General features: G+C 41.1%; 2 protein-coding genes across 4 annotated transcripts in view; one reads left to right on the plus strand and one right to left on the minus strand.

The window, feature by feature from the left end:
• LRP11 (LDL receptor related protein 11) overlaps nucleotides 1–25,228 on the plus strand; it is a 90,214-nt gene that overhangs the window by 32,516 nt on the left and 32,470 nt on the right. Inside the window, exons 6-7 of one of the 2 annotated variants that reach the window (XM_010331425.3) lie at nucleotides 8,398–8,493; nucleotides 12,195–14,107. In XM_010331425.3, the coding sequence (XP_010329727.2) occupies nucleotides 8,398–8,493; nucleotides 12,195–12,349 (251 nt within the window). In that variant the 3' untranslated portion in view covers nucleotides 12,350–14,107. Of the gene's footprint in view, nucleotides 1–8,397; nucleotides 8,494–12,194; nucleotides 14,108–25,228 lie in introns of those variants that run through there. The other variant, XM_074397283.1, reaches the window with a different exon arrangement.
• The window catches only part of PCMT1 (protein-L-isoaspartate (D-aspartate) O-methyltransferase), a 43,473-nt gene continuing 39,779 nt past the window's right edge, over nucleotides 21,535–25,228 (minus strand). For both annotated transcript variants that reach the window (XM_039467962.2, XM_039467963.2), the window contains exon 8: nucleotides 21,535–22,337. In XM_039467962.2, the coding sequence (XP_039323896.1) occupies nucleotides 22,325–22,337 (13 nt within the window). In that variant the 3' untranslated portion in view covers nucleotides 21,535–22,324. The remainder of the gene's footprint in view (nucleotides 22,338–25,228) is intronic.

Here is a 25,228-nt window from a genome sequence, read left to right on the forward strand (position 1 = left end):
GTGGACTTAGCTCAGAATCCTTTTGAAAATAGTGCCCCAGGCTGGAAGCCATTAACACAGCAAACTAACACAGGAACAGAAAACCAAATACTGCATGTTCTCACTTAGACGTGGAGGCCGAATGATGAGACCACATGGACATACGGAGGGGAGCAACACACACTGGGGCCTGTCAGAGGGTGGGGGATGGGGGCAGGGAGAGCATCAGGAAGAATAGCTAATGGACGCTGGGCTTAATACCTGGATGATGGGATGATCGCTACAGCAAACCACCATGGCACATGTTTACCTGTGTAACAAACCTGCATATCCTGCACGTGTACCACAGAGCTTAAAAGTTGGAGGAAAACAGGCCGGGTGCGGTGGCTCAAGCCTGTAATCCCAGCACTTTGGGAGGCTGAGGCGGGTGGATCATGAGGTCGAGAGATCGAGACCATCCTGGTCAACATGGTGAAACCCCGTCTCTACTAAAAATACAAAAAAATTAGCTGTGCGTGGTGGTGCGTGCCTGTTATCCCAGCTACTCAGGAGGCTGAGGCAGGAGAATTGCCTGAGCCCAGGAGGCGGAGGTTGCGGTGAGCCGAGATCGTGCCATTGCACTCCAGCCTGGGTAACAAGCGCGAAACTCCGTCTCAAAAAAAAAAAAAAAAAAAGTTGGAGGAAAAAAAAGAAAATAACACTCCAGGCTACCACCTGCAGTTGATGGGAGTCAGCACCCAATTTCCAGTGGATTTATGACCTCTGCTTTTGCTTTTTGATAATCAGCCTTAGGATTTGGTTATGAAGATGTAAAGAATGGCCTTTCACAGATGCAGAGATTAGATGTCCAGTTATTATAACATATTAGAGTTTTTTCTAATTATTAAAACAATGCAGATTTACTGCAGAAAATATAGAAAAAATACAAAGAAAGTTAAAAGCATCTAGCAAAACTCACTATTAAAATTTTGTTGTGGCCAGGCACGGTGGCTCACGCCTGTAATCCCAACACTTTGGGAGGCCAAGGTGGGTGGATCACAAGGTCAGGACTTTGAGACCAGCCTGGCCAATATGGTGAAACTCCATGTCTATTAAAAAGACAAAAATCAGACATGGTGGCGCGTGCCTGTAGTCCCAGCTACTCAGGAGGCTTAGGCAGGAGAATCGCTTGAACCCAGGAGGCAGAGGTTGCAGTGAGCCGAGATCACACCACTGTACTCCAGCCTGGGTGACAGAGTGAGACTCCATCTCAAAAAAATTTTTTTGTTGCATTTTATTCTGGTTTCTTTTATTCATACACATGTACATATTTACTCATTTTTAACAAAAATAGTATAATGCTTTTATAAAACTTCTCACTCATGAGCATTTTCATGTATTATTAAATATTAATCAAAACACAATTTTTGAAAGTCCTGGGGTGAAGACAGTGGGGAAAAACCAGAATTTTGAAAATGTTAGAGCCCTCACATCCTGTGGTTTCTGTTCGGATGGCAGCTCTGCTGCCCTCCCGCTCTGCTGTCCCTAAGACCACTAGACTAGAGTCCCCAGCCTCTGATTTCATGTAAGTTAAAGACCCATAAGTAGATTAAGAAGTGCATTATTGTTCATGACACATGCCTGGGCTTTAAGAGGACCATCAGCTACTACAATAAATATGGATGAGTTAAATCCACTGCTGGCTCCTACCCTCATAGACATGTGGTGAGGACAAATAAGACTTAGCTCATGGAGGACTCGTTAACGAGATACTAAGATTACTACTAACAGTGTAGCATGCAGACTAGTGAGATGTAGTTTTTCACCTATCACATTGACAGTGATGAAGAATTATAATAATTAATGTTTCTAAGAATAGAGAGAAACAAGTCTCACACTCTTCTGGTGGCAATGCAATTAGGTACGGCCTTCCAGAGGGCAGTTTCTGAAGCCTTAAAACTATGTATATGTTTGGGTGCAGCAGCTCACACCTGTAATTCCAGCACTTTGGAAGGCCAAGGCAAGTGGATTGCTTGAGGCCAGGAGTTCTAGACCAGCCTGGAAACATGGCAAAACCCCATCTCTACAAAGAAATACAGAAATTAACTGGTCATGGTGGTATGTACCTATAGTCCCAGCTACTTGGAAGGTTGAGGTGGGAGAATCGCTTGAGCCTGGGAGGTCAAGGCTGCAGTGAGCTATAATCGCACCACCGCACTCCAGCCTGGGTGACAGAGTGAAGTCGCATCTCCAAAACAAAACAAAACTATGTGTGCATTGGCCCAATTCCACTTTTGGTGATGTATTCCACACAGGTTACTGAGGACAAAAATGAAGGTATGTACAGACGTAAGGTTACACCAGTGAATGCATGCTCAGTACTCAGAGCCACCGGGTGGGAGGAGCACAGAGCTGCACTGTGGCCCATGTTTGCTCAGCCTGTAAAGGAACAATGGCTAGATTGTTGTTGGCTGTGTTCACGGCCGTAGGGCCTGTTCTCTGTGTGGTCCAAGTCATTCATTGAACAGTTCCATCCTCTTGTATCCAGCCTAGCCCGAGGAAAGAAGTCTGGTTTCCAGCCCTACACAGGGCCAGAAAAGCGGTACTCTATCCACATTGATGTGGATCGGATGTTTGGAAACGAGAATTCATGTCCAGCACAGCGGGTCAGCCAGGTTCTGTCAGGGACTGGACCGAAGCCTGGGCTTAGGAGAGTGCGTGGTTTCTGTTCGGAGGTGTGGAGTTCTGCCTGTGTGTTCATGGGGTCCCCTGTGAAATAAAAGCCTGTTGTTTCACTTTTCTCTGGTGGTAACTAGAGTGAGCAACTTTGACCTTTCTGTTTTACAGAAAGCATTTTATTCAGACAGGACATTCTTACACGGGATTTTTTTAGTTTTTTTTTCACCTGCCTTAGATTTTTCATGGGTATTCCATCTTTTCATTGTGTCAGACTCTCTTTTTCTTGCTGAGAAACCATTTGGAAACTGTAAGATCACGTTTCTGGAAAGGCAGTTGGAATTTGTTGATACCTGACATGCAGACCATTCACATAGCTGACCGTGCTCCAACATGGGGCAGGACTGAACAGGTCCTCAAAAGCATGGAAGATCCAGTTCAAGGAAATTTACTTTTCACAAATGAGCATATTCAAGTGGTTATTTCCACAAAATTATTCTAAGAGTAAGTCGTCTTTCGTTGACCTTATTCTTGGGAAGCTGTCATGTAATCACTGTGTTTACCAGGTACCTCTAACCACACCCCATTATTCTAGGACACTTAGATGGTGATCTTGGAAAAGGCGCCCTCTACCTTCTGCAGGGTTTTAGTCTGCATTGCTTTGGACACTGTAATGGGGATAACATGATTTTTATTATTTGAAATCTATCGATGGTTTATATAGTACATTTTATTTTGTAACCCCTGACCCATGTGTGGGTTATTCCCAAGGAACCACTGGTTTTAAAATATGTTTCATGTTTCATTTTATCTCGATTATTAGTTGAATATTACCAGCATTCTGATAGGATTTAAACATTATCCTATAGGCAAATACAAATATATTCACAGTGATTTTTTTTTATCATCCTGCCTTCACCAATGGAGAAGGGATGATAGGAAAATGAATGAACTTAGAATTCTTTCAAACTAATTTTAGACACTCTGTAAAGGGTCTTCCAAAGCTTGCTAGTACCACAGTGAAGATGAACAAAGAGCATGTCTGTCAACGAGTAGTTTTATGGCTATACTGAGGCCTAAATGTCATTTCCAGTGTAAGCAAGCGTACAGACCAGGTGCCACTGGCTCGCTGCAGTCTCATCCTAGCAGACACTGAACGTTTCCTGAAGAGAGCTCCCTCTTGCCTGCTTTGCAGACATGCAGTATGATCTACCACTGAGCAACAAGAGACCATGCTGCTGTCTGTGTGAGTTGGGTTGGCGTAGCAGGTGGTCACAGGAAGCTATGGAGCATGCTGGGATGCCGGCCCCCATGGGAGCTACTTCCCCTGCAGGTGTTGCCAGCTTTCTTCCAGATCATACCTGCAAGCTCTGTGACAGCTGGAAATGAAACGGAAACAGCTTCCATCCAGCTGCCAACTCCCTCTGTGAATGTGTCGCCATGCATGGTAAATAGAATACATTTGAAAGAGAGGAAAAATAATTTCCTAAGACATCAACTCTTCCAGAGGATCATTACCAAAAATAACTTATGTCCAGAAGCAAGTGATGTCATTGTTTTGTTTTGTTCTGATTCGCCACACTGGCTAGAGCCTGTGATTGGATGTGTGAAAGTGAAGCGTTTCTCTGTAGCATTCCTTATGCTGAAATCTAGGAAAAATGAGTCAGGCAGTCTGGGAAATCATAGCGAATTCCTTTATGAAATGTAAACAGCACACATTAACATTTCAAATGCCCAGAAGGCAGGGCAAGGTCCCTGGGTAATCCTAGAGTTCGAGGCAACTGTGCTTTCTAAAGTCTCCCATGCACACTGTGCGCTTCCCGATACCTGATCCCTCCTTCCTATATCAGCATCTTCCTCTCCCCAGGGAATAAGGGCATTTAAGAAAATTGCTCTTTAAAAAAAGGAAACAAAACCAAAAACATATTTAAAAGAAAAAGAAGGCGTCAGTCCCCCACTGGCTGCTCTGAAAAGCCATCTTAGCATTGTTCCTCGTCCGACTCCTTGACTCCTTGCTCGCCGCAGCCGCCTCCGCTGCGCGCCTCCGCCTTTGCGGACTCCGGCAGCTTAATCGCCAGAGTCCTTGAACTCTCGCTTTTTTTTAAATACCCCGCATCGGATCACCGGCGTGCCCCACCATGTCAGACGCAGCGGTAGACACCAGCTCCGAAATCACCACCAAGGACTTGAAGGAGAAGCACTTGTGGAAGAGGCGGAAAATGGAAGAGACGCCCCTGCTAACGGGAATGCGAATGAGGAAAATGGCGAGCAGGAGGCTGACAATGAGTAGATGAAGAGGAAGAAGGTGGGGAGGAAGAGGAGGAGGAGGAGGAGGAGGAGGAGGAGGAGGAAGGTGATGGTGAGGAGGAGGATGGAGATGAAGATGAAGCTGAGTCTGCTACGGGCAAGCGGGCAGCTGAAGATGATGAGGATGATGACGTCGATACCAAGAAGCAGAAGACCGACGAGGATGATTAGACAGCAAAAAAGGAAAAGTTAAACTAAAAAAAAAGGCCGCCGTGACCTATTCACCCTCCACTTCCCGTCTCAGAATCTAAACGTGGTCACCTTCGAGTAGAGAGGCCGGCTCGCCCGCCCACCGCGGGCAGTGCCACCCGCAGATGACATGACGCGCTCTCCACTACCCAAACCATGAGAATTTGCAACAGGGGAGGAAAAAAGAACCCAAACTTCCAAGGCCCTGCTTCTTTTCTTGAAAGTACTTTAAAAAGGAAGTTTGTTTGTATTTTTTATTTACATTTTATATTTTTGTACATATTGTTAGGGTCAGCCATTTTTAATGATCTCGGATGACCAAACCAGCCTTCGGAGCGTTCTCTGTCCTACTTCTGACTTTACTTGTGGTGTGACCATGTTCATTATAATCTCAAAAGAGAAAAAAAACCTTGTAAAAAAAAAAAAGCGAAAACGACAACAGAAAAACAATCGTATTACGAGCATTCCAGTACCTTTGTTGTGTATGTACTTAGCTGTACTATAAGTAGTTGGTTTGTATGAGATGGTTAAAAGGCCAAAGATTAAAAGGTTTCCTTTTTTTCCTTTTTTGTCTATGAAGTTGCTGTTTATTTATTTTATTTTTTTGGCCTGTTTGATGTATGTATGAAACAATGTTGTCCAACAATAAACAGGAATTTTATTTTGCTGAGTTGTTCTAACAAAAAAAAAAAAAAAGAAAAAGAAAATGGTCTTGGTCAACTGAAGATTCAGAATGAAGTTGCGTAGTTTTTCAAATGAACCCACCTGCGATGTTACGTCCCTTTTGCAAGTACAGTTAGCCAATTTCTCTACTGCATTTTCAATAGAGCATTGTCCAAGACCTTCCTAAAAATCAGTTAAAAGTGTGTGATTTTGCCTGATTGTGAGTACATAAATATAGTGTCAACTCGGTTCTTGAAGAAAAAAGCTCGTATTTGCTAGCCGTGACCTTGAGAGCAGTATGGTTCAATGGAAAACTCCTACTTTGGATCAGTCCTGGGTTCTAATTCCAGCACCACCAGTTACTAGCTTCTAGGTAATTAACTTCTCTAAACTTCATTTCCTTACCTGTAAGAGGATAATAATCTCCCATAATATGGCTACAAAGACTGCATGAGATATTATATGTAAATATAATTTATGTCTCTCACTAAATGTTAGTGCTATGTGAATTTTTGCTAGAACCTTCAAGTCCAGTGATATTCACTAAGAAACCAGGGTAATAGAGTGCCAAGCGTATAAGGCAGTTAATTCAAATAAAAAATAAAATAGTGCAATGGTGTTCTCAGTACTGAGTTCTAAGGAATTAAGGTGAGCAAGCTCTCATCTTCATTGGGAAGAAACAGAATAGGGTGAACATTGTGAATCCAGTTATTGTATGTTTTTTTTATTGGGTGAAAGACAAACCAGTTAATCCTCTGAAAAAAAATCAGGAGTTGGTGGATTTGGGCACTTTGTTTTTATTCCTGGCTCATTATTTTTATTTTTATTGTTGGGTTTATTTTTATTTATTTATTTATTTGAGATGGAGTCTTGTTCTGTCACCCAGGCTGGAGTGCAGTGGCACTATCTTGGCTTGCTGCAACCTCTACCTCCCAAGTTCAAGTGATTCTCCTGCCTCAACCTCCCAAGTAGCTGGGATCACAAGCATATGCCACCACACCCAGCTAAATTTTGTATTTTTAGTAGAGATGGGGTTTCACCATGTTGGCCAGGCTGGTCTCGAACTCCTGACCTCAAGTGATCCACCTGCCTCAGCCTTCCGTAGTGCTGGGATTACAGGTGTGAGCCACTGTGTCCAGCTCCTGGCTCATTATTTTTTAAAGTAGGACATGATTGTCTAACCAGGTGATCTTCTTACTTCCAAATTTATTATTGGAGAGAAAGATAAAGCAGAATGTATAGAAGTCCCATTGCAAGCTAACTCAGCAGTACGGCACGGGGAGGAAGAAAGGAATGAAGGGAGAAGTAAAATTACAAAAATTAGCCAGGCATAGTGGCACACACCTGTGGTCCCAGCTACTCAGGAGAATTGATTGAGCCCAGGAGGTCAAGGCTGCAGCAACCCTTGATCGTGCCACTGCACTCTGGGCAACACAGACCCTGTCTCAAAAGTAAATAGGCCAGGTGTGGTGGATCACTTGAGGTCAGGAGTTCAAGACCAATCTGGCCAATGTGATGAAACCCCATCTCTACTGAAAATACAAAAATTAGCTGGGCATGGTGGCACACACCTGTAATCCTAGCTACTTGGGAGGCTGAGGCAAGTGGAGGTTGCAGTGAGCCAAGATCGTGCCACTGCACTCCAACTTAAGCAACAGAGAGAAACTGTCTTTAAAAAAAAAAGTTAATAATAATTTTTCCTTCAGTATTACAACTTGATAGTTAAATAATATATCATTAAATTAGAAGTACTGGTCTCTACTAGGAAACCAGTTTGCATCCCAGCCCTGTGACCCACTTACTAGTTGTGTGAACTTGGGTAGGAACCTGATCCTGAGCCTAACCAGAAAAAATTGAGCTATTTATACCTGCCATCTAGTGTTGTTGTGAGAAAGAGAAAGAGCATGTGTAAATGCCTTATATATACTCCTTGTTTATTCTTCAAAGAAAAACCATTCTGGTTTCTGCTTTTCATGGAATGATGTCCAGAGACCCTGTGACTCTTCTAGCCTGAGATCTCCTTTCCTTCTCCAAGAGGCGTGGTGGTAGTTCCGGTGCAGGATGTCTTCCCTTTCTCTGTCAGTGGTTTCGTATTAGCTGCATACTCTGCTTTATTAAATGGGTCACTTTATTTACTGCTTAACTATCAAACATAGGCCTTTGTTTATTAGAGAAATAAACAGTTCTCCTCCAAGTCCATCTTAAAAAAAGATAAGGCGGCCGGGCGTGGTGGCTCAAGCCTGTAATCCCAGTCCTTTGGGAGACCAACGCAGGTGGATCACGAGGTCAAGAGATTGAGACCATCCTGGCCAACGCAGTGAAACCATGTCTCTACTAAAATACAAAAATTAGCTGGGCATGGTGGCATGCACCTGTAGTCCCAGCTCCTCGGGAAGCTGAGGCAGGAGAATTGCTTAAAGCTGGGAGGCAGAGGTTGCAGTGAGCCGAGATCGTACCACTGCACTCCAGCCTAGCGCCTGGCGAAGAAACAAGACTCTGTCTCAAAAACAAACAAACAAAAAAAAAAAGGCTGTATTTTCACATCTGTTTCCTGAAGTTTCTGATGCGTATACCTTCATTATGTGCTCTCTTTCTTTTCTGCAGATAGAAGTTCCTCAGGGAAGAACAGAAAAGAGGAAAATTATATTTTTGAGTCAAAGGCCAATGGAAGAGGAGGGGAACACCCAGCTCCAGAAACAGGTAAATGTCCACCTTGGAAACCCTTTGCAGAGTGTAGTCTTCTCAGAACTGCAAGTCCTCTGGCTGAGTATATTCCATGAAGCCATGAGAGTTTGTGACAGGAGCAGTCCATCAGTGGACTGGAAGAACTGTCTCTTCGTTGCCTATATTAACGCTGCATCTTGGGGCTCATGATAGTAACCTGCCATCTTTGGACCTCAGTTGCTTTTTCTACACACCCTTCCAGGTGTGACACCTGTGGAAAATGTCACACTTGTGGCATAGTAGGAGAACACAAGCTTTAGAGTCAGATGCCACAATTCAAATCCTTGCTCAAGGCTGGGCACAGTGGCGCACACCTGTAAGCCCAGTACTTTGAGAGGCCAAGGCAGAAGGATTGTTTGAGCTCAGGAGTTCAAGACCGGCCTGGGCAACATGGCAAAATCCCATCTCTACAAAAAATCACAAAAATTAGCCAGTTGTGGTGACACTTGCCTGTAGTCCCAGTATTCAGGAAGCTGAGGTGGGGGGATCACTTGAGCCTGGGAGGTCGAGGCTGCAGTGAGATGACATTGTGCCACTGTATGCCAGCCTGGGTGACAGAGTAAGATCCTGTCTCAAAAAAAAAAAAAAAAAAAAAATTCTCACTTAACCACTAAACTCTCTGACCTTGAGCAGGCTACCGTATCTCTCTGGATCTCAGTTTCCTCATTAGTAAGATGAGGATAGTAACAATACCTGCCTCATAGGGTTGCTGAGAAGACTATATGGGATAATTAATCTAAAGCATTTAATGCATTGCATGGCTCATATGAGCCAAATACAGAAATGATGACAGTTATTACTGAGTTACTTATGGTCAAAGAAGAATAAAGGTCTTCGAGAACCTAGTTCTCTTTCCAAGTGCTCTAGTGACGACAAAGACGATAGGAACGAGAGAGGGGTGTAGAAAGTAGAATATTTACTCAATGGAAGAAGAATACAATGATTTCATTAATTTTGGTTGATTTTAACTAGAAAGACATTGGACACAGTCCTGTAGAAAGGCAGGTTTTAGTCTTAAATCCCACAAACTAACTAGTAAAAGAAGCTTTAGGATAAGCTTAAGTTATAAACATTGAGAAAACTTTATTTTTACCCTGTTATTTGTAATATCAGGACAATATTAAAATATAAGAATAATCCAGATGTCAAGTACCTCACCCCTCGGTCTGCTGACCTCCTGGACTTATCCTGTCCTGAGATACTTAAATAAAAGGAGTCCTGTGCCCTATCAAGGGAAGAGGGAGGCCAGCCCACCTCTCGCCTCCCCACCCATATGTACCCAGAGAGTCTCAGCTGTAATTGGCTGCTGCCCATTCTGGTTGTTACATATTTTATTTTATTTTATTTTTAATTTTGTTTTATTTTGTTTTTGAGACAGATCCTCGCTCTTTTGTCCAGGCTGGAGTACAGTGATGCCATCTCAGCTCACTGCAGCCTCTGCCTCCCGGGTTCAAACAATTCCCCTGCCTCAGCCTCCCAAGTAGCTGGGATTATAGGTGCACGCCACCACATTCACGCCCGCTCCGCGCTGGCACCTCACAGCTCCGCTCTTTTTGTATTTTTAGTACAGATGGGGCTCCCTGTGTTGACCAGACTGGTCTTGAACTCCTGACCTCAGGTGATCTGCCCGCTTCAGCCTCCCATAGGGCTGGCATTATAGGTGTGAGCCACCACGCCCAGCCTGTTACATATTTTAAATGTCACTTCCATTCATATGGACAGAATACATACATAATTCATCACCCTAGCTGTTCCTGAAAATATCATCATGGTGTGTTTTAGAAGGAGCTAGATAGTTGTAAATCTCAAATTATCCGAACTAAGCCAACTAAATATTAAAAATCAAGAACAATTTTCAATATTCTAGCAAGTACTTTTGGGAGATTTCATTTTCCTTGTCATAAAAGCATTAAACAGGAATCAGATCAGACAGTTCCACAGCCTTATGTCTGACTTAGCATATAGAACATTTTCCCAGATCATATCTGTTTCATTCTTACCATAGCTAAACCTGAGCCCCGGCATTGGAATTGGCATCTTCGGCCATGGCTTCCTAACCCTTTAGCCTAAATGCTGGTGTTCATCTTTAAGCAAGTCCCCTGGTCTGGGGCTGGGTGTTGCAGTCGAATTTGTGAGAAATGATTTCTTCCTGGGGTTTCCGTGGGTCTTCACCAAAGTCTCTTTTTTGTGTCCTGTTCCTTTGTAACATATTTGACTCGTGGCTAGTACAGGAAGACGGAGGTAGAATGACACCTTGGGGCCACTCACTCATCCTTGTCAGAACTTCTTTCATCAGGTGGAGACTAGGAGGCAGCAGTAGCTACTGAGGCCCAAACTGCTGGCATGGAGAGACCAGGCAGCCATCTTGACACCTCCAGAGCTGCTGTGTGGAATGAGAGCTAGAGTGCAGTAGCCTGATCATGGCTCATTGCAGCCTTAACTTTCTGGGTTCCCCTACTTCAGCCTCCCATGTAGCTGGGACTACAGGTGCATACCACAACCAGCTAATTTTTTTTATAAAGATGAGGTCTCACCATGTTGCCTAGGCTGGTCTCGAACTCCTGGGATCAAGCAATTTGCCCACCTTTGCCTCCCAAAGTGCTGGTATCACAGTCCTGAGCCACCATGCCTGGCCCTCACTTTATTCTTGACAGCTTAGCTCCCTCATTTGTAAAATGGGAATAATAGAAGTATCAACTCATGTGGTTGTGAGAAGTCGATGATTTAAGCTATAAAGTTGGTACTCTTGGCATTAGCTTATCTTTGGGGGGGTATTTATTTACAAATAAATGGATTATCAGCACTTAGCTCAGTGTCTGGCACATGGAAGAAGGCTCTTAATGCAGACTGAATGAATAAATGAGAGGAAATGTTATAGAATTAAGTCTACACAAGGGCGATGTTTCTCCTCTAGTTCCACCAGTTGGCAAGATCCCTACAGCTAAAAATAGTTCCACCATATCATCTCCAGACCTGGCCTGGCTGCAGAGTAGATCAGAGTAAAAATAGAGCCTGCTAAGCTTGATTAAAAAGACTGATCTTGGCACACCCTGTCCCTCCCAGACTCCTGCAAGCCTTGCAACTTCTAGTCTGGTGTCTAGGATCCTCCTCACAGGAAAAACTAAAGAAATGTTTTCCTTTAATGGCCAAAATCACACCAGCATATTTGGAAGTTAGTTTTCAACAAAGGTTCTACTGACTGAGTCGGTTCACTGGATTTAGAAAAGGAAATAAATTTCTTAAGCCCTAACCAGAAAAAGAAATCGGGAGTTCATTCATAATTAATTGGAGAATGATCATTTATGAATTCATAAATACAGTCTGACTACAACAAAAAAATTCCGTGTGATCAGAATGCCTATTTCAGTTAGATATAAGAGTCATCAGATGGTAATGTGTGTACCCATTGATGCCATGTGAGTTTTGTACGAAGCAGGTACAGAATTTGGTTTTAAAGAGGTCTGGGTTTGGGACCTGGACCTACAGCTTACAACGTCCTAGGCAAATTACTTAACCTTGCTACAACTTAATCTGCAAAATGGTGGTAATACTAATACCAATTTGAGTTGTTTGGATTAAATAAAATAGTGCATGCAAAGCACTTACCATGTAGTGACCAGTAGCTGTCACTGTGACTAACCACTGGCTTGCCCTCTTCATGTCTAACCTTCGCACAGGTGCAGTGCTACCCCTGGCACTGGGTTTGGCCATCACGGCTCTGCTGCTTCTCATGGTTGCGTGCCGACTACGACTGGTGAAACAGAAACTTAAAAAAGCTCGTCCCATTACATCTGAGGAATCGGACTACCTCATAAATGGGATGTATCTATAGTAATGTAATTTAAAGAGCTTGGGGCAAGGACATGTTTTGTTTATAATCTATACTTCTATTAAGTTCTAGATATTTACAGCCTCTTTTGTTTTTAATTGGGCCAGAAAATTCTGCAAATCCCAAATCTTTGTCTTTATTATTTATTGTAAAAAAAAATTCTCTTTAGAAAGTCATAAAATATTTTGAAATTTAGAGAGGAATTCATGATTAAAGATTTCTAAAAATATAATTCTGGTTTATGTAAGCTTTCCCCAAAAACAGAAATTTGTACTTAGCTGAGACAGAAAATTCAGCATCTCAGGAGTTGGTTTTAGGATGAGTGTTTTAATCCTTTACTTTTTAGAAGCCACTGTTGGCCCCTTCCAGTGCTTTAGGCACAGCTCCCCTTGTTCTGTGCCCTTTCCTTCCTCCTTTCAGCTCCAGTCTTCTTCTTTTCCCCCTCTAAACCCATTTCTGAGAGTGGATCTCAAGCAAGTTCATGCCTTCAATCAGATGTTACTTATAGCGGATTAACCTAAATTATAAACCTTATGTACAGGTCAGTGAGCATCGGGGAAGATGAGTGTGAATCCTTCCCAATGCCTCTGATGTCATGTCATATAGGTGGCTGCCTCCTTAGACTGACCTTTGGGAGAAAAAAAACCCAGACTTTGAATTAGAAACAGCTCTAAGATGGTGATGCAGTGAGATAGGAAATCAAGATGGAAGCAGAGAATCTGGTGTGCCAAAAACAAACAGAAACTTAGTTGAGGGCAAAGAGAGCAAGGAGAACGTTCAATACTTCATACATCAAGTCGACATGGCTCCATGGTTGAGAGCGCAGCAGCTCATTTACATATATAGCCTTTGTTGATGAAAGAGAAAAATGCAAATTGAAAAGAGGAAATTGAGTGGATTTCTGGATACAGCTTTTGTAAAAATGTCATCATGTCTTTCATCCAATGGAATGAGCCAATTTTTTTTTTTTTTTTTTTTTTTTTTTTTTTTTTTGAGACGGAGTCTTTTAGCCAGGCCAGAGTGCAGTAGTGTGATCTTGGCTCACCGCAACCTCCACCTTCCAGGTTCAAGCGATTCTCTTGCCTTAGCTCCTGAGCAGTTTAATTTGTAGGCTTTTAAAGGCAAATTATTCCCACCATCACTTAAGGCCAGGATTATACACATTCTAGAAATGATTCTGAGAGGAATGTATAGCATGGTGCCTATCTACAGTCACATGATGTTCCTGTTTACATGATTTTTACCATAAGTGGCAAATATTTTAAAATATTTGAAAAACACCCCAGAGTCTAGTACAGTTTATTTTTAGAATGAACATGAAGTAGGTTGTTCTTTTAGCAAAGGGCTTAATTTGGGTGGGGACTATAACATATCAAAATACATGAACAAATGGAAAATTAGTTCTAGAAACACAAACAAATTGGATATCATTTTTGTTTCTTGGGAAGCTAATTTTGCTGTATGTTTAGAATTAAGCAAAGATTTAAATTTTTAAAGGGCAGTTTAGAAAAATGAACTTTGTGAATGAACTTAAGATGTCTGTACTCTATGTGATGCTGTACAGTTTGTTTTTATATGGAAAGATGTCACCTATAGCCATAACCAATAAAATAAAAACTGATGAGGCATGCAGCTTTCAGCATATCTGTTATACATGAAGAAATTAATTTCGTGTTGCTACAATGTTGAAATAGCTGAGAAAAAAAATGTCCTGTATCTTTGTAAACATGATTCCTTTAATAAATTGTATTTTATTATTAAGCCTTTTTTACCTTTTAATATAATCATAAGTTGCTATTATTGACTGAGCTGTTACTGCATTATTTGGATTCAATCGTATCAACCATTTTACAATGAGGGAAATAAAGTATTAGAGAAAGTGACTCACCCAGGGCCACATAAAGCATTCTGGAGGGAAGGAGAATCAAGGTCTATGAAATATTTATATTACCAGGTAGACTGAATATGACCTTTAAAAGTGATCTTACAGCCAGGTGCTGTGGCTCACACCTATAATCCCAGAACTTTGGGAGGCCAAGGCATGTGGATCACGAGGTCAGGGATTGAGATCATCCTGGCTAACATGGTGAAACCCCATCTCTACTAAAAAAAAGTACAAAAAAAATTAGCCAGGCGTGGTGGCATGCGCCTGTAAGTCCTAGCTACTCGGGAGGCTGAGACAGGAGAATCACTTGAACTTGAGAGGCAGAGGTTGCAGTGAACCAAGATGGTGCCACTGTCCTCTAGCCTGGGCAGCACAGTGAGACTCCGTCTCAAAAAAAAAAGTAATCTTACCTGTAGATTATCTGATTGAAGGAGTTCTGCATTTAAGACAATTGAAAAATAATTTTAAAGGGAAAGGTGTCACAGTTTCTCTCTTTTTTTTTTGAGACGGAGTTTCGCTCTTGTTACCCAGGCTGGAGTGCAATGGCGCGATCTCGGCTCACCGCAACCTCCGCCTCCTGGGTTCAGGCAATTCTCCTGCCTCAGCTTCCTGAGTAGCTGGGATTACAGGCACGTGCCACCATGCCCAGCTAATTTTTTGTATTTTTAGTAGAGACAGGGTTTCACCATGTTGACCAGGATGGTCTCGATCTCTCGACCTCGTGATCCACCCGCCTCGGCCTCCCAAAGTGCTGGGATTACAGGCTTGAGCCACCGCGCCCGGCCCACAGTTTCTCTCTTAAATGTGTTTGTGTATTTTACATCTCTTTTCTTAAGGCTCACGTAACCTCCTCCTGAACACTTAAAACTTACTTTTTCCTGGTCAGGCGCAGTGGCTCACGCCTGTAATCCTAACACTTTGGGAGTCCAAGGTGGGTGGATCACCTGAGGTAAGGAGTTTGAGACCAGCCTGGTCAACATGGCGAAACTCCCTCTCTACTAAAAATACAAAAAAAGTTAGTCAGGCGTGGTGGCACACGCCTGTAATCCCAGCTACTTGGGAGGCTGAGGAAGGAGAATCACTTGAACCCAGTAGGTGGAGGTTGCAGTGAGCTGAGATTGCACCACTGCACTCCAGCCTGTGTGACTGGGAGTGAGGCTCCTTCTCAAAAAAAAAAAAAAAAAAAAAACTTTTTCCTTTCATTCTTAGTAGACTAATTACTCCTCCAGCCTTCCATAAGCATTTTACTGTTTCAAATCAGCTGAGTACCCAATACATTCTCTTTCATAGGAGAGTACCAGGATTTTTTTCATCTGGCTCCCAGTGACTTCAAAACCTGTGATCTGGCCCCACAACTCAGTCCCACTCAGCAACACCTCCTTTCAGTCACTGATGGCTTTTCACATTGCTCTTTACTAGATTTTCCTTTGACCCACACATAGAGTTTGTTGTTGTTGTTGTTGTTGTTGTTGTTGTTTTTTGAGACTGAGTCTCACTCTGTTGCCCCGGCTGGAGTGCAGTGGTGTGATCTCACCTCACTGCAACCTCCACCTCCAGGGTTCAAGCAATTCTCATGCCTTAGCCTCCGAGGTAGCTAGGACTACAAGGTGTGCGCCACCATGCCAGCTAAGTGTTGTATATTTTTAGTAGAGACAGGGTTTTGTCATGTTGGCCAGGATGGTCTCCAACTCCTGATCTCAGGTGATCCACCTACCTTGGCCTCCCAAAGTGCTGGGATTACAGGCATAAGCTACCACGCCTGGCTAAGATGCATGTTTCTATTTGTCTTTCCATTTTGCTGTTCAAGGCACACTCTGTTGATTACTTCACCCGTGTAAACCGAGTTGCGCTGTGTCCCAGGACACAAGCCGCCATCCTTACCTGCAGACATTTCCCAACTTCATGTTGATGATGCCTCTTAACACAGCATCTGAGCCTGAGATTCTGTAATTTGAGCTCCTTGTTGAGTTCAATTATATTGTCCCAAAACAATTTGTTTTTTTGTTTTTTCTCAAAGTGGATGATGCCACTTTGTTCCTAGCAGAATTACTTCAGTTTTTTGTTTTCTGGACCCCAGGTTTTCTACTGGTTTTCGGATTAAAATTGAATGAGAATTTCTAACAAAGAAGTTGCCCAAGCAGAATACAAAGAGGGAAAAGCTTAGTTTGCAGTTTGCCACTCACAAATTTCTCATCTCATTGGTTTTTTAAGCATCTGTGTTGCAGAATTCTCGATTCTGTCCCCATTTTCCGACCTACTGGATTCTAGTATTCTAAAAATAAAATGAATATTTTAAGTTATAGCTACTTTAGCAGATAAACACAGATTCTCCAGCTAAATAGGAAAGCACCAAGGACAAAAATAAGGTTAGACATCCCAAAGCTGAATGTTTTTGAGAATTAATCGGTTAGAACTGAGCCTTCTCCTGTATTTCTGTATTTAGGTCTAAGCATATCTTTCTTTTAACTTATTTTAATTCTCAAATTACCTAAGTTTTAAAAATCATGTTATGTCATCACCCTGCAAATTGGAAAGAGATCAACTTATTCAGCTTAAATTTTTTTATATGGTTATTTCAAAATTTAGGAAACGTCTCAAAATATTTTAATGCAAAAATCATTTTAACTTTTACAGAAATAGCTTAGGGAAATTGGGCCGGGTGCAGTGGCTCACGCCTATAATCCCAACACTTTGAGAGGCTGAGGCAGGTGGCTTACCTGAAGTCAGGAGTTTGAGACCAGCGTGGCCAACATGGTGAAATCCTGTCTCTAGTAAAAATACAAAAATTAGCCAGCCGTGGTGGTGTACCTGTAAAGCCCAGCTATTCGAGAGGCTGAGGTGGGAGAATCGCGTGAACCCAGGAGGTGGAGGTTGCAGTGAGCTGAGATTTGTGCCACTGCACTCCCCCATGGGCTACAGAGCAAGATTCCAACTAAAAAAAAAAAAAAAAAACTCAGGAAAATTGTGTTCAGTGTACGGACTTTTTTTTAAAAAGGTGCTCCTCATTCATTTTCATACAGTCATTTCATATGTCCAAAGACTCAAAAATCCAAATAAATCAAAAGGTAACATTCTTAAAACAAAACAGTTCTACAAATGTAGCTAGAGATCTTGATAAATCTCTAAATATATTATCTACAGATTTGTGTATAGAATAAAGAAATCAGAACCATGAACTGCAATCTGTGAGACTTCAGCATTTTTTTTTTTTCTGCCAGGGAGGTGGAAAGACAAGGAAAAACTGAGGTGGGTAAGGGGAGGGACAGACAGAAACACACCTCAGAGGTTCTGGGGGCCCCTCACACAGCACAGCGCTATGTGGGAACCGGAAGTCAGATTTTACTCCCATTTTCTCTCCCACCAAGCAAAGGGCCATTTCACGGAAAATCCTGGTTGAAACAATACAAAGTCAGTTAAAAAGATGAAGCTGGAAGTGGGGAACCAACAACCATTATTGTAGCAATGATATTAGAAGGATTAAGGATAAGGAAATTATTGGACCTTTTTTTTTTTTTTTTTTTTTTTTTGAGACGGAGTTTCACTCTTGTTACCCAGGCTGGAGTGCAATGGCACGATCTCGGCTCACCGCAACCTCTGCCTCCTGGATTCAGGCAATTCTCCTGCCTCAGCCTCCTGAGTAGCTGGGATTACAGGCACAAGCCACCATGCCCAGCTAATTTTTGTATTTTTAGTAGAGACGGGGTTTCACCATGTTGACCAGGATGGTCTCGATCTCTTGACCTCGTGATCCACCCACCTCGGCCTCCCGAAGTGCTGGGATTACAGGCTTGAGCCACCGCGCCTGGCTCCTTTTTTTTTTTTTTTTTTTTTTTTTTGAGATGGAGTCTGACTCTGTTGCCCGGGCTGGAGTGCAGTGGCATGATCTCAGTTCACTGCAATCTCTGCCTCCTGGGTCCAAACAATTCTCCTGTCTCAACCTCCCAAGTAGCTGGGATTACAGGTGCATGCCACCACGCCTGGCTAATTTTGTATTTTTAGTAGAGATGGGGTTTTGCCATGTTGGTGAGGCTGGTCTTGAACTCCTGACCTCAGGTGATCTGCCCACCTTGGCCTTCCCAAGTGCTGGGATTAAAGGCGTGAGCCACTGTGCCGGGCCTGATTTCCTTTTTATCATATTATAATGCATACACATTTCTTGGCCCCTTGGGTCAGCCGGTTATCTCAAGTGGGATTCTTTTCACCAGCATTCTATTTGAGCTACATGCTAGGTTCAGCGAGGACAAAACACCATCATTTTTCTGAAAAAATGGTAAGAGGAATCCAGAGATCCAACTGAAATCCAGTCAGAACCCATTTGTCTTGTTGTTCAGTTCTTTAAGAACACAGTAAGTTGTAGGAAATGATTTATACCTACAAGAATTTTAGCACTTACCTAAAATATTAGCCTCTGAACCCTATTTAAAACATTAAAAATAATCCATTTATTTCACTTACATTAGTGTTCGGTTGCCATACTTGTATAAGTTATTTTAATAACATATCAAACTACTTGAAAATTTGTAACATTTAGGTGAAAACCAAAAATACTCACCTGACTGATGAAACAAAACTGAGCAGCTTTGTTTCCTGGTTGACAATCACATACCAAGAATAGCTTCAAAGAGTTCATGAGCATTACTACTCAAAAATGTTATTGTATTTTAGATCAATTGATTTTTTAAGATGCTTTAGGTACATTATATACCAATTTTCAAAGTTCAGTGAACTTTTTTTGAACAATGGCAGTTTTTAAAATTAGGGCAGTGGAACTGAAAATACTTGCATGAGGCCGGGCTCGATGGCTCATGCCTGTAATCCCAGCACTTTGGGAGAGGCCAAGGCGGGTGAATCACCTGAGGTTGGGAGTTCGCAACCAGCCTGACCAACATGGAGAAACCTCATCTCTACTAAAAATACAAAATTAGCTGGCTGTGGTGGTACATGCCTGTAATCCCAGCTACTTGGGAGGCTGATGCAGGAGAATCGCTTGAACTTGGGAGGCAGAGGTTGCAGTGAGCTGAGATCGCACCATTGCACTCCAGCCTGGGCAACAAGAGCGAAACTCCATCTCAAACAAAAAAAAAGGAAAGGAAATACTTGCATGAACAATGTTAATGGATTATTTTCCCCCAGAATGTCATTTTCTTCTAATGTTACCTGCTGGAAGAGTTGAAACCTCCAATAAAAAGCCGATATTCCTAATTCAGGCTTAGATTATATATTTTTGTTTTAAGAGATGGGGTTCTTAGATTTCTACTGGAACGGTGAAGGAAAAAAATTTTTTTTATTTTAAAGAGAGAGACAGGATTTTACTCTGTTGTCGAGGCTGGAGTGCAATGATGCACTCAGCTCACTACAGCCTCAAACTCCTGGGCTCAAGCAATTCACCTGCATATCCCAAGTAGCTGGGACTATAGGAGCATCTCACCATGCCTGGCTAATTTTTATTTCTTACAGAGACAGGATCTCTCTCTGTTGCTCAAGCTGGTCTAGAACTCCTGGCCTCAAGCAATCCTCCTGTCTCAGACTCCCAAAGTGGTGGGATTACAGGTGTGAGCCACCATGCTTGGCCAAGATTACATAAATTTTTTTGAAAGCTTGATTTGGCCTTTAATAAAACCAAATCTGTAAGAAATAAAAAATCTCCTTTCATGAGGATCTCACTACACTGACTGAAACTTTTTGAAATGTTTTCATTGTTGCCTTTCATATTATGTAAAAGAATCACTTCTATTAAGGAAAACGACATAATGAAATGTCTTAGAAGTTATGAATACTAAAGATTAAGGAAACTTTTTTTGACTGTAATCTGCACACATATATAGATCTTACAGTAAAAAACTCTTAGGCCTAGCTAAAATCCATTATTTCCATTTCTACCTATTTATTCATGCTCCTTCAAAGCCCATTCTTATTTATTCAACATTCTAAAATTCTAATTCACAAACATGAAGAGTTCAAGAGCAGTGTTTGAACAACGCTGAAGGCATAGCACTGTCTGTACTAATCAGGTGGCAGTAAGTTCGTCTTACCATATTTCTCTAGTTGTCTCCTCAACAGACTTCAGACTCCTTGAGAGGAAGGGCCTTTCTCTATTCCCAAAAGCAAACATAAAGACTCACATATAGTCGAATGTTGGCAATAGCTATGAAAGACACAGACTAACAGATACATTTAAGAATTAATTTAAGTTGTAAAGAATATTTGACTTTTACAACTACCTCAAATGCACTAATCCTGAACCAGAGGGGTTCATGGCCTGAGTATAGAGGCAATAAACAGCAGCAAACTGAAGCCAACAATAAACTTAAACTCTTATGTTTTGGGCACCAAATAATGCTAGTTTCCTGTGGCTAAGACCTTACCAAAGAAGAGATATTTGTGAAAAGATGTATGCATAATTTTAATGCCATTTTTAAAAATTTATTTTTAATTTTTTTTTTTGAGATGGTGTTTCACGCTTATCCCCCAGGCTATAGTGCAATGGCACAATCTCAGCTTACTGCAACCAGGCCCGGCGAATTTTTGTATTTTTAGTAGAGATAGGGTTTCACCATGTTGGCCAAGCTGGTCTCGGACTCCTGACCTCAGGTGATCTACCTGTCTCAGCCTCCCAAAATGCTGGGATTACAGGTGTGAACCACCACACCCAGCCTAAAAGCCATTTGTAAGAAGTAATGTTTAAGACTTTTTTCAAGAGCTGGGGGGAGTGTCTCACATACTCACAAAGGTTCTTTGCCAGAATTACACACACACCCCTCCAGTAGAAGGGCTTTGCGGGGAGTGCTGATTCTGCTCATTCTAGAGCTTTTATTTCCTCAATTCTAGAACTCCTAGAAAAACTAAGGTTTTATTATAATAACAGGTATAAACCACAACATTTAAATAAGATACCAAAGTGCTACTGTCTTCTTAGAAATTCAGTTATAGTCATTATATTAATAAATCTATTTATAGGTGAGAGATTGGGTTTGGTATGTTCATCCTCAATCCTGTTCTTTCCTGACTTCTTTCCTGTTCTTTCCTGTCAATTCATTCACTACTCACTCATCAGCATTTATTGTACAGCTACTACAGGACAAGCCCTGTGCTAGGTAGTCAAAGAGAAATGATGATTGAAGTATGGTCCTGGCCCTGAAGCAGTGTAGTCACATTCTACAGGGTACAGTTGGATTAATGCTATTTACTTACTCAGACTTCACAAAAGGAAACATCAGAAAAATAGTTTTTCCCCCCCTGTGATTGTAAACATTCCCTATCTAGTGGACCTGCTGTTCTTTCTTCTATATTCAAAAACAACCAATGCCTCTTTTACTTTTAACTTTATTTGGCAAAGCAGCACTGCATAAACTGTTCAAGAACTAGGACACAGCTTACACAGCATGTTAAGTTCATATACATTATCAGCAGCAAATTAGAACAGAGAAAACAACACTAAACTCCAAGTCTCCTATAATTTTGAGAGAAAGAAGGGAAGAACTAAGTCAGTTATGTCCAATCTGAACAGCTGAGTGTTTACAGGACATCACCTGCCATCTTAAGGTTTAGTATTTACAAATGCCTAGTTTTAAGGTAACAAAGCGGCTGATTGTATCTACAACATGCTATTCTACGACACCACATCAAAAGCTTTAAACAGAAAGCTCATCTCTATTTTCTTAGTAGCATCTAACAGACATCCAAATACCAAGAATCTTAACTTGTGAATGGTGGTGTTATCCAATGCACAAAAGCAATCTGATAAATTAATATCAGAACAGAATTAAGTATCCAAGAAAAGAAAAACCACTCCTCAAAATCAATTCACAAAATAAGTTTTCCATTCTGCAGAACCCTTTCTTTTAATATTTCCAAGTAAAATATGGGCATGTTAAATAATACACACATTTGTACTTTGTATCCTTCCTCTACCAATATGGCTCTGTGCCTCTTTGAAAAATCAGAAACCCTAAAAAAACACACATTTTCATGCTGAAAATAACAGTGTAACAAAGTCCAAAACAAGCTGTGATGGTGTTGGTTTTCAAAAAGCTTTGAGGACTGAGATGAGCAATCCACTGTAATTTTATAGACTGGTCAAGCTGATGTTGCCTTTACAATTCATCCCTGTGAGGAAAAAAGAGAAATATGTAAGTAGGAGTTACATATTGCATAGTTTGACTTTATAATAATTTAGATACAACTACTAAGTCAGCAAAAATGCACTGATCGTCAAGCAATATATTTTTTAAATAAAAAAGCAAACAACCCAAATGAAAGCAACAAAGGGTCAGCCATTCCAAACATCGTCCATGCTACTCCAGCACGAAGTATGCGGCCTAAAAGTTGTGAGTTCTTAATTTTTTAATTCTAAAAATAGATTTCTTCCTTCCATGTCAAAATTCAGAAAAATTGTATCTTTTAGATCTATGGTCACCTTTATACTGTAGTAAAATGACAAGTTGAGTGTTTCAGAGTTCAAATGAGTTAATAGTTAACATCATAAAATTGGACAAAAATGCGGTCTTTTGCTTCAGAATGTTTATTAGCAACTGTGGAGTGGGTCAATCTCAACCCAAGCACTCTGAGAGAAAAGGCATCGTCTGTAGGTCAGCTGATTTCATAAGGCAGCTTTATCAGCTCCAAAAGAAACCATTCATACCAGCAACTGCCAGTAAGAGGAAGGAAGGAATGAAAACACAGTCTAATAAACTGTATGGTATCTAAATTATACCTCAGTAAAGCTGTTAAAAGCGGAAAAATCAATAAAACTACCAGAAAGCCTTACAAGCCTCATAGCTGAAGGTAATCTGAGTGACAAAAACAAGAAGCAAGATATTTGCAATTAAGTCTCAAGTGGTTTAAGAAAAAGGAAAAAATATTACATATATGTATATATAGAAAAAGAGGAGAGAAATGTAGAAAAATGATAATAATTGATGACTCCAGATGAAGAGATTTAGGAGTTATTTGTACTATCCTAGCAACTTGTCAGCAATAAAAAATAAAGTTCAAAGTTTTGAAAAAGCTGTTAAATTTGAAGGGAAGAAATAAAGAGCTCATATTTCACAGGTAAGTGAGGGATTACTGGACAATTTTTTTTTAAACTGAATTTTGTAAACTGTGCAAGAAAATAATCTAAAAGTTATTTCTCCAATAAGCCGCCTTTATCCTATAGTATTAGATTATCTATTAAATGACAAACTCAGTCTGCTTCCTCTTAGTATATTCTTCTAAATAACAATATTATAATTCTCATAGAACAGCTTTTACTTAAATCCTGCAGGCATTAAAATATTTGGTCTACAAAGATTTACTTGCAAACTAAAATTCACTTGTACTTTTTAGAATATGAATTGAAGATACTGGTTTTTTTTGTTTTGCGTTTTTTTTTTTTTTTTTTTTTTTTTTTTTTTTTTTGAGGTGGAGTTTTGCTTTGTCGTCCAGGCTGGAATGCGGTGGTGTGATCTTGGCTCATTGCAATCTCCACCTCCCAGGTTTCAGCAATTCTCCTGCCTCAGCCTCATGAGGAGCTGGGATTACAGGCAGGCACCACCATGCCCATCTAATTTTTTTGTTGTATTATTAGTAGAGATGGGGTTTCACCATGTTGGCCAGACTAGTCTCGAACTCCTGACCTCAAGTGATCCGCCTGCCTCGGCCTCCCAAAGTACTGGGATTACAGGCATAAGATGCCTGGCCCAAAATGGTTTTTTTTCAGTGGCTGTGCTCCAGGCTATAATTCACAGAAAATAGCTACTGGTGAAGAGTAAAAACAAAATTGAGAGATTAAACCTTATTATCACCACTTTTACTTCTTAAGAAAATAATTATTTTATAATAAGATTCTAAGACTAGGAAACGGTAAAGCCTTTCTGATTTGGGAATTTAATTTCAAGTAATTTGAGCTAACAGCACTGTTATGTACTGATGTCACTCTCCCTCATGGAAGGGAGTGGGAAGGGGAGGAAAAGAGAAGAGGAAAAATCTTGGCTTCAAACGAAATATTCATATTATGCTGAGACAAAAACAAAAGTGGACATTCTTTATAGGAAGCCATGCTATGCTGAAAGTTGCTGCATGCTGCTGACGCTTTGGGTGGGTTTGTGAGACCTGGGCACTCATTGGTTAGCTTTTAGAATCCCTGCCCCTCTCTAAGTTTAGCCAGAATAGCTTAAACAGTGTGGCTGGCCTATTCTATGGAATGGGGAAAAGTGTATTCCTTATGGTGACTCTGAAACAAGGTTGAATGAAAAACAGGTATGGGCTGTCAGATATCTATGATTTGGTTGAAACAGAGAAATCAAACTGAGAGGTAGAATGTCCTCTCTGGGATTCTGACATTTTAGAAAACTAAGACATCTGTTATCTTTTCCCTTCTTTCTTTCTCCTTGGTGGTACAATAGAAAGTGAGCAGTGCAGAAAATAATGGCCCCTTCTTTTTCTTCTTCCTTTTTTTTTTTTTTTTTTTTTTGAGACAGAGCTTTGCTCTGTCACCCAGGCTGGAGTGCTTTGGCAAAATCTCCGCTCATTGAAACCTCCGCCTCCTGAGTTCAAGCAATTCTCCTGCCTCAGCCTCCCAAGTAGCTGGGATTGTAGGTGTGCACCACCACACCTGGCTAATTTTGTATTTTTAGCAGAGATGGGGTTTCACCATGTTGGCGAGGCTGGTCTCAAATTCCTGACCTCAAATGATCTACCCGCCTTGGCCACCCAAAGTGCTGGGATTACAGGTGTAAGCCAGTGTACCCGGCCTCTTTAACAGACCAAACTCTTTGTTTCCATGAGCATCCAGTGCTATAAAAATGATTTTAAAATACAAAAACAGAGTGGCTAATAATGAATAAAAAATCCTTACAAAGTACTGAATTGCAGCTGAAAATATAAAAAAAAAAAAAAAAAGCTTTTGTGCCAACCAAGTCTCACCCTCCCTTTCCCAAAGATATATATGTTAAACCAAAATAAGGGCAGACCATGCAACATTTTTCACAGTTTTAATGTAATGAGTTTTTGATGTT

This window comes from Saimiri boliviensis, chromosome 4, assembly GCF_048565385.1.
Source record: "Saimiri boliviensis isolate mSaiBol1 chromosome 4, mSaiBol1.pri, whole genome shotgun sequence".
NCBI lineage: Eukaryota > Metazoa > Chordata > Mammalia > Primates > Cebidae > Saimiri > Saimiri boliviensis.